At 40.5% G+C, this 12,684-nt stretch overlaps 1 protein-coding gene and 2 non-coding genes across 3 annotated transcripts; all 3 read right to left on the reverse strand.

The window, feature by feature from the left end:
- Window positions 1–4,767: 4,767 nt before the first annotated feature.
- Window positions 4,768–10,154, reverse strand: rps4x (ribosomal protein S4 X-linked). The gene is made up of 7 exons (XM_041986105.1): window positions 10,093–10,154; window positions 9,426–9,503; window positions 9,022–9,202; window positions 7,222–7,319; window positions 5,589–5,760; window positions 5,359–5,516; window positions 4,768–4,929 (listed from the first exon to the last, which is right to left on the reverse strand). The coding sequence occupies exons 1-7, from the start codon at window positions 10,093–10,095 to the stop codon at window positions 4,828–4,830; spliced, it is 792 nt and encodes a 263-aa protein (XP_041842039.1). The 5' UTR covers window positions 10,096–10,154; the 3' UTR covers window positions 4,768–4,827.
- On the reverse strand, window positions 5,096–5,168 carry LOC121640888. Its single transcript, XR_006010617.1, has one exon. It is a non-coding gene; the product is annotated as a small nucleolar RNA SNORD61 (small nucleolar RNA).
- LOC121640889 lies at window positions 8,821–8,896 on the reverse strand. The gene has a single exon (XR_006010618.1). It is a non-coding gene; the product is annotated as a small nucleolar RNA SNORD61 (small nucleolar RNA).
- Window positions 10,155–12,684: the final 2,530 nt, after the last annotated feature.

Raw genomic sequence — 12,684 nt, forward strand, 5'->3', positions numbered from 1 at the left:
CATTAAAATGATTAAAAGCAAGATAAGTTAAAAAAGTTACCGTGCAGATTTCATGTATAGGCGCATGAGAAAAGAAATGTTTTTAACCTGGATTTAAAAATGTCTACATTTGGGGAAAGTTTAATCTCCACTGGCAGTTTGTTCCATTTGTTTGCAGCATAACAGCTAAATGCTGCTTCTCCATGTTTAGTCTGGACTCTGGTCTGGACTATTTGAGTCTTTGGATCTACGAGCTCTGCTAGGTTTATATTCTCTGAACATATCACAGATGTATTCTGGGCCTAAACCGTTCTGGGATTTGTAAACAAGCAGAAGGGTTTTAAAATCTATTCTGTGACTGACTGGAAACCAGTGTAAAGATTTCAAAACTGGTGTGATGTGTTCAGATCTCTTAGTCCTGGTTAAAACTCTAGCAGCAGCGTTCTGGATGAGCTGCAGATGTTTAATGGTGTTTTTAGGAAGTCCTGTTAAAAGACCATTACAGTAATCCAACCTACTGGAGATGGATGCATGGATGAGTTTCTCTTGGTCTTTCTGGGAGACTAAACTTTTAATTCTGTTGATGTTTCTGAGCTGGTAAAAAGCTTTTTAGTGAAGCTTTGATGTGGCTGCTGAAAGTCAGGTCTGAGTCTATCAACACTCCCAGGTTACGAACTTGGTTGGTGATTTTAAGAGCCCGAGTCTCCAGGTGTTTGCCAATGCTGACCCTCTTCTCTTTGCTACCAAACAGAAAAATCTTAGTTTAGTCTTCATTTAACTGTAGGAAATTCTCCCTCATCCAGGTGTTTATTTGCTCCAGACACTGACACATTAAGTCTATTAGACTGCAGTCGTCTGGTGGCAGAGACACATAAAGGTGTGTATCATCTGCATAACTTTGATAACTAATGCTATAGTTCTGTAATATTTGACCCAAAGGGAGCATATACAAGTTGAACAGAAGAGGTCCAAGGACTGACCCCTGGGGGACTCCACAAGTCATGGCCACTCGCTCAGATTCATAGCTGCCGATCGTAACAAAATAACTCCGGCCTTCTAAATAGGACCTGAACCAGTTAAGGACCGCTCCAGAAAGTCCAACCCAGTTTTCCAGCCTGTGCAACAGGATTCTGTGATCTACAGTATCAAAGGCAGCAGTAAGATCCAACAGAACCAGGACTGATACTTGACCAGAATCGGTATTCAACCTAATGTCATTTAACACTTTGACCAGAGCTGTTTCAGTGCTGTGATGAGGTCGGAAGCCGGGCTGAAATTTATCAAGATTTCCACTTTCATTTAAAAAGTCATGAAGCTGGTGAAATACAACTTTCTCAATAATCTTGGAAATAAAAGACAGGTTAGAGACGGTCTATAGTTGTTCATTATAGAGCCGTCTAGAGTCCTTTTCTTTAGGAGTGGCTTAATAGCAGCTATCTTTAGTGACTTGGGAAAAATGCCTGATGCCAGTGAGCTGTTAACTATCAGTAGGAGATCACTTTCTACTGAGGTAAAAACTGTTTTTAAAAAGTCGGATGGTATCATGTCCAGAGTGCATGTTGTTGATTTCAAATGCCAAACTGTTTCTTGTAGGACTTTTAAATTCACCATTTTAAATTGCAACATGACATCAGAATTATTTCCGGGTTTTAGACACAGACTAATTTTCTTGTTTGACTGTGTGGAATTAATATTTTGCCTAATTGTTTTAATTTTTTGGCTAAAAAATTTGCAAATTGGTTGCATTTCTCAGTGAAAAGGAGCTCTGGGCTTATCTGTATAGGAGGATTAGTAAGTTTTTCAATCATAGCAAACAGAGTGCGAGAATTGTTGATATTCCTGTTAATCATTTCAGATAAATGCAGCTCTCTGGCCTTCACAGCTCATTGTTATAGTTACGCAGGCTTTGTTTGTACAGCTCATAGTGAATTTGAAGTTTATTCTCAAATTTGGATTGTGCTAATTCTAATTTTGTGATGATGAAATGTGTAAATTTCCAACAAGCTTTTCTAAAATATTCATAGATTTTAATGTAAGAATTACTGACATCTAGTGGTAAAGATGGGAATAGAAATTACTTCCAATACGCCCAGTTGTGAATAGATGGTGGCCGTCAGTGGCCAAAACTCTTTCAAACATAAACATGTTTTTATCTGTGAATGGATCCAGTGGCTTCTACATACCTTCTACGTACCTTTTAAGGCGTAACTTATCCCAAACAGTTTTAAAGCTCACTTCATACATCTCATGTTTGTCCAGACAGAGACACTAGTAAAAATGGTGGCACAAATGTGGCAGCTTCTATGATGACCCAGGGCAATTACATGCAAATGGCTCATTTTATGAGAATCTAAACAACAGGTATTTTAGCAAAGTAATTAGATGCCAATATAAACACAGCTTTGGGTTATATATTTAATTGTTCTGTCACTGACTTTTGAATTTTTTTATTAATTTTTTTTTCTTTTTTTTTTTGCAATAAACTTTTGCTAGGGTGGATAAGTTTGATTTTCCTTTATATAACTTATTCAAGGTCTAGAAAAACCTGATTTATTTGTAGAAAAGATAAAATGGATTAAATTTGTGGGGCACCTTTTTCGTTATGCTGACCATGACAGTACAAGCCATATTCACACAGCACTGAGGGTTTTTTTCTATTACACACACACACGAGGTGGTGTTTTTCAGGCCAGGTTTCTGTGGTGCTGGAGCAGGCTGCCTCCCAGCAGTCACCATATGGACGGATACTGAAGTCAGGACACAGAGAGAATAAGGGATAGAAGTGGAGGTTAGAGCCCAGCACAAAAGGAAACAGTATAAGATGAAAGAGGAGACCGGGTAGGAATTAATGTAAGGAAGGAAGGACAGAAAGACAAACATTCAAAGGACAGTCTGTAGGAACAATTACACAGGATAGAGGGAGGATACTATGTGGAGACCAGTTTAGTTAAGGACAGAATTTGAGAAGTGAGGGAAGGTAGGAATTAAGGGATGGATTTAGGAAGGGGAAGACAAAAAATGTTTAATAGATTGTACTCTGTTTGATTCCTGCCAATGAAAAAAAAGGATAGATCCTGGGGGGAAGCAGGTGGTGAGAAGAAAACAAGACTCACAAGTTTCCTCCTTGTGGTGAAGAGGAAACACAAGGAAGAAAGGAGGTAAGAAAAGCTGGGATAAAAGCTGGAAAGACACAAAAGAAAAGCATTCATAGTTGAGCAAAATAAACAGGGAACAGGTGAAGAAGACGGTGGAGAGGAAAAGAAGGGGAGTGAGAAAGGTTAGAGGAGGACAGAGAAATGGAGAACAGATGGATGGAGAGATCTGTTTAAATGGAAAGTGGAACATTGAGAACGAAAAAGAAAGGAGGACGGAGTTGAGTTAGGATGAATCGACAAGACTCTTTAATTTTTATTTATATAAACTGAATTTAAAGAGTTAATGGTCTGTTTATACCGAATCCAACAAAACTGAACACTGAAATAAATGTCAACACAGAACTCGTCATTGTTTGCAGTAAATTTTCCACTAATCTTTACTCACGTCTCTCCGTTGCTGTTACTGACCAGTTTAAGGAAAGTCCCACATCCAAGGAGAGAGAACATTAATAATGACTTATGTTTTAACACCTTCCTAGTACTGGGTGTCATTGATTCATCAAGCTGGTGGAAACCTTCTTCAGAGGTTTTCTCCATGTTGACATGACAGCATCACACAGTTGCTGCAGGTTTGTCGGCTGCATCCATGATGAGAATCTCCCGTTCCACCACATCCCAAAGCTGCTCTACTGGACTGAGATCTGGTGGCTGTGGAGGCCGTTGGAGTCCAGTGAACTCATCGTCATGTTCTAGAAAGCAGGTGGAGATGATCTGAGCTTTGTGACATGGTGCTTTATCCTGCTGGAAGTAGCATCAGAAGATGCTCCACTGTGGTCATAAAGGGATGGACATGGTCAGCTACAATACTCAGGTGGTTAAACGATGCTATGTTGGTACTAAGGGGCCCAAAATGTACAAAGAAAATATGCAGGATGGGTCTTTGCTTTCATGTGGTTTCCACCAAATTCTGAGCTTACCATCTGAATGTGGAGGTGAACTAGAGACTCAGACCAGGAACTCTTGTCCAGTTTTGGCGAGTCTTTGTCAGGTTTATTATCAGTTTCCTGATCTTAGCTGACGGGAGGGACACCCGGTGTGGTCTTCTGCTTCAAGGTTGGACATGTGTCCAGAGATGCTCTTGGTTGGAACCTGTGGTTATTTGAGTTCATGTTGCCTTTCCATTCATTCTCCGACCAGTCTGCCCAGTCTCTTCTGACAAGGTCCGCTGTTCCAGACATCTGCTGCGCACTGGATATTTTATTTCTCAGACTATTCTCTGCGAACTCTAGAGACAGCCGTGTGAAAATCCCAGTAGATCAGCAGTTTTAGAAAGTCGCCCAAATCCTTTCTTCTTCATGTTGATGCAGTTTGGACTTCAGCAAGTCGTCTTGACCATGTCTACAGGACTGTGTTGACTTTCTGCCATGTGATTGTCAGCAGTTGAAAAGGTGTGATACAGGTTAACTGAATTGACATAACTTTCTCCTTTAAATGTCTACACTTCTTTTGTTTTACATCCAAATTAACTGTGCAGCATAAACCCGTACCTTCAAAATGAGCTCCTGACTTTAATCCAGCATACAATCTGATTCTACACTTGGTTTACTGGTTCAAGAAAACCCCAGGACTCCTTCAGGATCACTGGATACTCCACAGTCCCACTGCCAGCCTAATAAACCACAATACAAATGAGTGTTTTGTAAATAACAGTTTATTTGAAAACCAGGGGTCAGGTTTCTGTTCTGTGGCCAGTTTAGCTGCTGCTCTGTTTGGCGGCCAGCCTCTTGTCTCTCTCCTCAGCGATGGTCAGACGGATACCCTTTCCTCTGGGCATGGACACCCATGGCTTGTTGCCCTGAACACAAACAGCAGAGATCAGATGGATTCGTTAACTTCAGACAATTCAATCCATCTGAACCCCACAACAGTCTCCTGCTTCATGTAAATGGGATGTTTGAAGTTGTAACCTGGATATTTCAGGTAATTGCTAAATAAAACACGTTTGTCTTTGAGAAGAAGGGGAGCTCAGAACTTCTTAGAGGAATTGGTTGGCTGTTTTCATTGGTGATCAAAACCAGTAATGATCATCACTGCTCCAAACGTACCTGTTGCTCTCTGAGTCTTTAGTACAGACTTGAAATGCAAAAGCTAAACTAAGTTTTTCATTTGTGGGTATGAAGGAAATGTCTCCTTCTAGTCCAGATGCATGACCTGTCAGCACGTCCACACGCTGAGCACAGGCTGTAATCCTTAAATCCTCCTCGGGTATAAAATCTGTCCTTACCTTGCCAATAACGAAGATGTTGGAGAGCCTGGTAGCGAAGCTGTTGCCTGTGCTGTCCTTGACGTGCACCACGTCAAAGGAGCCAGGGTGACGCTCCCTGTTGGTGATCACACCGATACGCCCCAAGTTAGCACCACCCGTCACCATGCACAGGTTACCTGCAGGGAGGCGAAGGAGGTCAGAGACGTTTCTCACAAGCAGCAGCAGGACCATGCAGCTGTTGAACCTACCAGTGTCAAATTTGATAAAATCTGTGACCTTTCCGCTTTCCAGGTCGATGCGGACTGTGTCGTTGACCTTGATGAGGGGGTCGGGGTAGCGGATGGTGCGAGCGTCATGGGTCACCAGGTGGGGGACTCCCTTGGTGCCAATGATGATTTTCTTCACCTTGCACAGCTTGTACTGCAGAGCAAGAGAAGATGGGTCGGGAAACCTTAAGCAACTCAACATTTCCCTGTATCTGATATACAAGCAGGCATTTTTAAAAGGCTGATGTCGGTTCGTATTTTCAGCTTCAGGGAAAAGCAAACAGGCTTCATGCACCGTTTTGATTTTTTAAATAAGGACACATTTTAACTCAAAGATTTAGAACCAAGAGTCACACCCAAACCTAAAACCCCAGTAGGACATCCAACATATTCAGAGCTTACAGTAAAATACACAAAGAATGGCACTGGACTGGATCAGCTGGATGGTTTAGGGCCAGTAAACAGAACTGCATGTGTTGCTCCGTCTTACTGGACACAGCTCAGGAGAGTTGTGGTTATCTGCCAGTCGAAAAATCAGATTCAACATTTTCTGGAATATTGAGACACTGCGCTAACATGTCTGGTTTTTCACTTCTGAGAGTTCTGGGAAATAAAATGTGTAATCAGCCACGCTGTGTTCCCCTCATCTTCCTGGTAGCCTTAATGCTGGCCTTCATTGGTTTAATGCAGGCTTTTCAGCACTATGTTTTATTATATTTGTCATATTACTATTAAATATATTCAATTTCAGAAATGCAAATAATCATTTCTAATCAAGTCTAATTATTTGATCATTAAAAAAATCGTTCATCTTATTTTTATCTAATGTAGTTATTATTATAATTCTATAAGCAGCTCTCTTAAGTATTTAAACTTCTGAATTTTATTCATACTCAACCTGAAATAAAGATAATAATGCACGTTGTACAATCATGATTTTCCTTTAGGGGGAAGAAGTAAGATAACGACAGGAAACAACAGCCACCCAAGACGCAGCTAGATTTTTCTCCTCCTGTGGTCAAACATTAAGGTAGTTCATACAACTTCATTTTTGCCCCCATGTTGTTTCAGTGCTCTAACACAACCAGTCTTTGCACGTGAATGCATTCATCTGGTCACACTGGTACAAAATTAAAGCTCGCAGATGGAGACATTATGGGTCACAATGTATAAATTACAACTAGTACTGAACAGGCGAAGGTGCTCAGCACAAGCTCCTCCCCCGAGAGTTTGAAATAACATACGATACACGAGGATGAAGTCAGGAACCACAAGCCTTTCTGTAAAAACAGTGAGGCATGAAAGAGTTTAATCCACAAGTCAACATGTTTCCAATTAGCCGCCAACTAAACTGTCACATCACTTAGTGCAGTGTTGGTCATTAACTGGATTTCCACCCACTGTATTTATACTGGGACAAGGATGGCGGCCCAGTTAAAAGGCCAGATCAAACTAACCACTCGACTGCACTGTGCACGCAGCGTTTACGGTGCATTTGTTTCACCTTCTGATACGACCAAATTCACTGAATCCATTGCAGATGATATAAATCAAAGATCTGGAGCAGAAAGAAATATTTTCTTGGGAATCACCAGAACCAAATCTCCGCTCTCACCTTGGCCTCCTCGGCGGTGATGCGGTGGACGGTGAAACGTCCCTTCACATCATAGATCAGACGGAAGTGCTCCCCGGTCTTCTCGATGCTGATAACATCTGTACGAACAGAAACAACAAACACGATTGGTCAGAAATCAGCCTGAAGTTTCCATAAAAACCTAACAGTTGGCTGCTGTGATGATCTACTGGTAAACTGCTGTTTCATTCATTTCAACAAACTTTAACCCACAGACTGTAAACAGGAATATAAAACTTCCCTCCAGCTTGACAGCACTCGCATGCTAAGATTTGAAACACGTTAAAACGAACGAGGTAGGGGTTAGTGTGTTTTTTACAAACACACGTACATCAAAATGTCACGCAGCGTTTTCTCTAAAGCAGGGATCACCAACTCTGGACCTCTCGGGCCGATGTCCTGCAGATTTTAGATTTTTTAGTTTAGAGATTTAGTCAGAGAACCGTTTCATTTGAGTCAGGTGCGTTGCAGCAGGGAAACAACTAAACCCTGCAGACACAGAGAGGTCCGGCATGGTGATCTTTGCATTAAAGTCACAACGAAATGACACAGAAAGCCCCAAACCTTACAAATTTAAACCTTTTATTTGTATTATATTATAACATGCTAGTACTATAGCACACAGCATGACATACTGCATTATATTATTGTGTTTTACTTTTGTTTTATTTATCATTTATACATCACTAACTGTTTATTTTGAACTTACTTCGTAGATTAACATATGCTTTATTGTATTTTTTTCTACACTGTATATTAAAAACCCCTCAATACTACCATTACTACTACTGTAATTTTTGCAGTGTTTACTTATATTACAGCATTATGTACTGTATTAGTACACAATATGCTGTAATTGCACAGCTGCTTGTTTTTACTAACCGGTCTCTCTTTTTTTTTTGTACTTCTCATGTACTGTGAAAACTTAAAACTTCTCCCCTCGGGGACAAAGAATTTAACTAAATGACAACAGATTACCATTACAGGCTAACCACATCACATATAACTATGCAGCTTCCACCATGCAGAGAAAGCTTCCCTCTGATTTGTTAATTAAAATGCCACAACTCCATATGAGGCTGTTGGAGAGAGATGAAGTGGACAAGATACTAACATCTCTGGAGGAGATGTTTCATGTCTCACATCTGACTCAACAACACTTAGAGTTGAAGAAAGCACAACTTCAATAGGTTGAATAAATCTACAAGCAGACATTCACACAGGTTTAAACAACTCGCATCAGTAGTTGGACCTACAAACTTCCTGTTCAAGATGGCACACAAAAGCATCATTTGCTTAACAGCAAATGACACTTTACATCATTAATTCCTAATTAATGTAAGAACAGCTGATTTAGCCTGTGAAGCATCCATCCTGCTCAAACTGGCTTTACATCAATCACACTGACTACAACCCAACACATCTACCAACAGTGGACCTGCCACAATCAATCCATCTAAAACCCAGAGTAACTTTCCAACAAGCAGCTGGTGAGCCTTTTCTGATCTGATAACCAAAGGATGTTCAACACAAGTAAAAGTCACCTGATGGTGCTACTTTCCATTGTGATTGGAACAGCTGGAGCTCAGCACTTCTTAGAGGAATGGTTTGTGTAGTTTCAGCTCATTACTGATCAAACCCACATGATCATCACTGCTCCAGCCATCATAGATCAATCCATACAATTTACTCAACCTCAAATCTACATCTTCTTTTACAATAACAACCAACTAGAAACACCAACTGATGCTCACAAGACAGACACCTCTAAACCAAACTCACCCATGAATCCAGCAGGATAGGTGACATCGGTGCGGACCTTGCCGTCAATCTTAATGAACCTCTGCATGCAGATCTTCTTCACCTCATCCCCTGTCAGGGCGTACTTCAGGCGGTTCCTCAGGAAGATGATGAGGGGCAGGCACTCCCTCAGCTTGTGGGGACCGGTGGAGGGACGAGGAGCCTGAAAGGGAAGAATTAAGAGGTGTTAAAACCATTTATATGAATCTTGAGTTTGTATTCACTCAACCAAAGTAGCAGCTTCATTTACCTACCCAATCATATTTATAAATGTAAACAGATTAATATACCTTTCTAAACATACACTTATTACTTGATTTGCACATGTAATATCCTAAATACATGTGCAAGTTGGAGAGGAAAAAATAAATGAGGACTCTTCTTACAAAAACTCCGGTGAGCTTGTCCAGCATCCAGTGCTTTGGCGCTGCGACGCGCTTCAGGTGCTTCTTCGGTCCTCTTGCCTGGAAAAGAGGGGGCAAATCGTTAAGCTAAGAATGATAAAATACCTTCAGTGTCACCCAGATACAGACACTTAACACTACACACGCTTAACCGAGACAGTCCGTGTCTGACACCCGAACGAGGGAACGTTAGACCCGCACAATCCCGTTAGCGTGATATCGAGGCGATGAATGCGAGTTAGCATAGCCGGCAGCGGCCTAGTCAAGCTAACCTTTGCACGCATTTCACCGGCACAATTATGCCCATTTTTTTTTATTTAACGTTAAACCATAATAAAGCTTTTAATAATTAACAATGAAATGTTTTGATTTCTGCTGCTTTACGACAATATTTAATTTCTTCTGCGTGCTAACGCTTGTAGCCATTGACATGCTAACAAGCTGTGGGCGATCCAACCAAAGTGATGTTGGGTTGTTATAAATCAGCATTTAAAAGCAAGAATCGCTGTTTTGGCCAACAATATATAAATTTACTGTTCATAAATTAGCACTATTTTAGACTAGGACAACTCTTTATGTGATCACAGATCAGTGCAATGTGATGTTTAGTGATGGTTTCAGAGAAGAATCATGAAGTAAAACAGCTCACCATGTTGGAGTCTGCGGGGAAAAGGACCTCCTGACTTCCGGTAGTGAATGATATGGCATTCTACGGTGGTCTGAGAGGTCCATAAGTACTGAAATGCGAATTAGAAATTGATACAAGCTTCTTCTTTTCTGCAAGTGTGACGCAGTGTCTGTGTATTATTACTTTTATTGACTCGCAAATAAAAAATATATTAAACACAAAACTTTATGACGCAATATATTAGTATACGTTTTAGTAAAATAATAATAAGTGATTAAAATGATAGAAGATCAATGTAAAACTGTATAAATACAACTGTAAATTAAAATTTACAAGGAAATTTAATAGAAATAAAAATAGAAATAAGAAATCATAAAACAATACTAATTTATAAAAACAAATAGCAAGCTAAATATATTTCAGCCTTACTTACATTTTTTTTTATAATTTTGTTGTGTCTATCTTGTTTTTTTGTTTGTTTTTTTTTTTTTTTTTTTTACCTTTTTTTTAAAAAAAAACTGTTCAGATTCACTCATACTGTCTCAGGTGTTTAATCTTTGCTGTAAAAGTTTAATTATTTCATAAGTGAACATTTTTTAAATGTGCTTCTACAAATGCAGGCTTTAGTTTTTCACCCCAAAACAGTTAAGATGAGTTTATTTACTGCTCAGAGTACTTGTACTAGAGTACTACATCCCAGAGGGGAATAATAATCTACACCTCCACACACATCAATCCTGTTTACCCACCTGTGCAACATTTTGCTGCTTCACACTCGGCTGCGAATCGCTCCAGTGAGAGCTGAAGATCACGGCCCGATGAAGCCAACAGAACCACATCATCCGCAAAGAGCAGAGACCCAATCCTGAGGCCACCGACCCGGAGCCCCTCAACACCTCGGCTGCACTCAGAAATTCTGTCCATAAAAGTTATGAACAGAATCGGTGACAAAGGGCAGCCTTGGCGGAGTCCAACCCGCACTGGAAACAATTCTGATTTACTGCCGGCAATGTGGACCAAGCTCTGACACCGGTCGTACAGGAACCGGACAGCTCGTACAAGCGGGTCCGGCACTCCATACTCCCGGAGTACCCCCCACAGGAGTCCCTAGGGGACATGGTCGAACGCCTTCTCCAAGTCCACAAAACACATGTAGATTGGCTGAGTGAACTCCCATGCCCCCTCAAAGACCCTGAAGAGGGTGTAGAGCTGGTCCACTGTTCCACGACCGGGACGAAAACCACTCCTCCTCAATCCGAGGTTCGACTATTAGTGGACCCTCCTTTCCAGCACCCCTGAATAGACCTTACCGGGGAGGCTGAGGAGTGTGAGTTGAGGAGTGTGATCACTCCTGTAGTTGGAGCACACCCTCCGGTCCCCCTTTTTGAAGAGGGGGACCACCACCTCAGTCTGCCAGTCCAGTAACTACAGCACTACTAATAACTAAACAATGAATAACATACAAATAAATATATAAATACTAGTAAGTTGATAAAGAAAATTTTATTAATTGTGTTAAATAAAATCAAATAAATTTTTTTTAAGATGTTTGTTGCGAATTTGTGACACTGGGCATCAACGGGTTAATCCTGCAAGCCCCCACACAAGGTGTCTGTTTGTCTTTAATGCTGATAAATGATAAATGACAGTTTTCTTCAGGTATTTCTTAGCTGGTGTCATTTACTATTAATTTCCATGTAAGGGATGTAAATTTAATGCTGACTTTCAGCCGTTTTGAAATGGAGCTAGAAGCTGTAGCATACCCATTCCTTTCATTGCAGGGAATGCCAGTGCCTTTGGCAGATCTTCGTCCTGTTTACGCTTATGGAGATAAACCCCCTCCTGGGTCTGTGTCTTCCTCTGCCAACTGATTCCAACTGATTTCCACACGCCAACTCTCTCTGAAGGCATCTCTGATTCCCCCAGGCTGCTGGAACTAAACCCAGAGCTGAAACAAAGGAAGCTGGACTCCATTATACAAATGTCCCAAGCATCCATCTCCAGTGACATTCTCTATGTGTTTATTATAAATCCTTGCGTGAACAAATCTGTTCTTCAGGTCAGTTTTGCAGATGTGTTTCCAAAATAATCAACAGACTAACTTACATTTTATTCAGAGATAGTTTAAACTTTACAAAGTGCTCCCAGAATATCAGCAGCGAGTCCTTCAGCCAGAAAGAAGCTGGGAATCCATCTCTATTTTAAAGTCCAGACCCAGTTCTTCACAAAAGTTTGGCTATATTAGAGCAAACTTTTTAGATTACACACAGATTTCTGTCTGAATCAAATATGCTGAAGGTAAACAGGACGAGGATGTTTAATGATCTCCATCACCAACTCTGTCACAAACAAACCTAAAACGTTCTTATTCTCCCATGTCTAAGATTATCAACTGTGTGTGACATTTATATCACGACTTCTCACAAAATACACAAAAAGTTTGGTTTACAATGGATGAGTCATGAAGTCAATCAGCTGATAAGTAATAAGGTTAAAGAGAACTCCAGCGTGGCGTTATACCTTGACAAACCTCATTAGACTTTAAAAAGGCAAATATATTCAGTAAAATATATTTCGCCCATGTTTTTGTTTATTTTATAATAATGTAATAAA

The sequence above is a fragment of the Melanotaenia boesemani genome, chromosome 5, assembly GCF_017639745.1.
Source record: "Melanotaenia boesemani isolate fMelBoe1 chromosome 5, fMelBoe1.pri, whole genome shotgun sequence".
NCBI classification, from domain to species: Eukaryota; Metazoa; Chordata; class Actinopteri; order Atheriniformes; family Melanotaeniidae; genus Melanotaenia; species Melanotaenia boesemani.

Excerpts from the sequence above, each read along its gene's own strand:
- rps4x (XM_041986105.1), bottom strand. Across the intron at positions 5,761-7,221 it reads TCACCGCCGAGGAGGCCAAG|TACAAGCTGTGCAAGGTGAA; the intron begins GTGAGAGCGGAG and ends CTTGCTCTGCAG. Across the intron at positions 4,930-5,358 it reads ACATCTTCGTTATTGGCAAG|GGCAACAAGCCATGGGTGTC; the intron begins GTAAGGACAGAT and ends GTTTGTGTTCAG.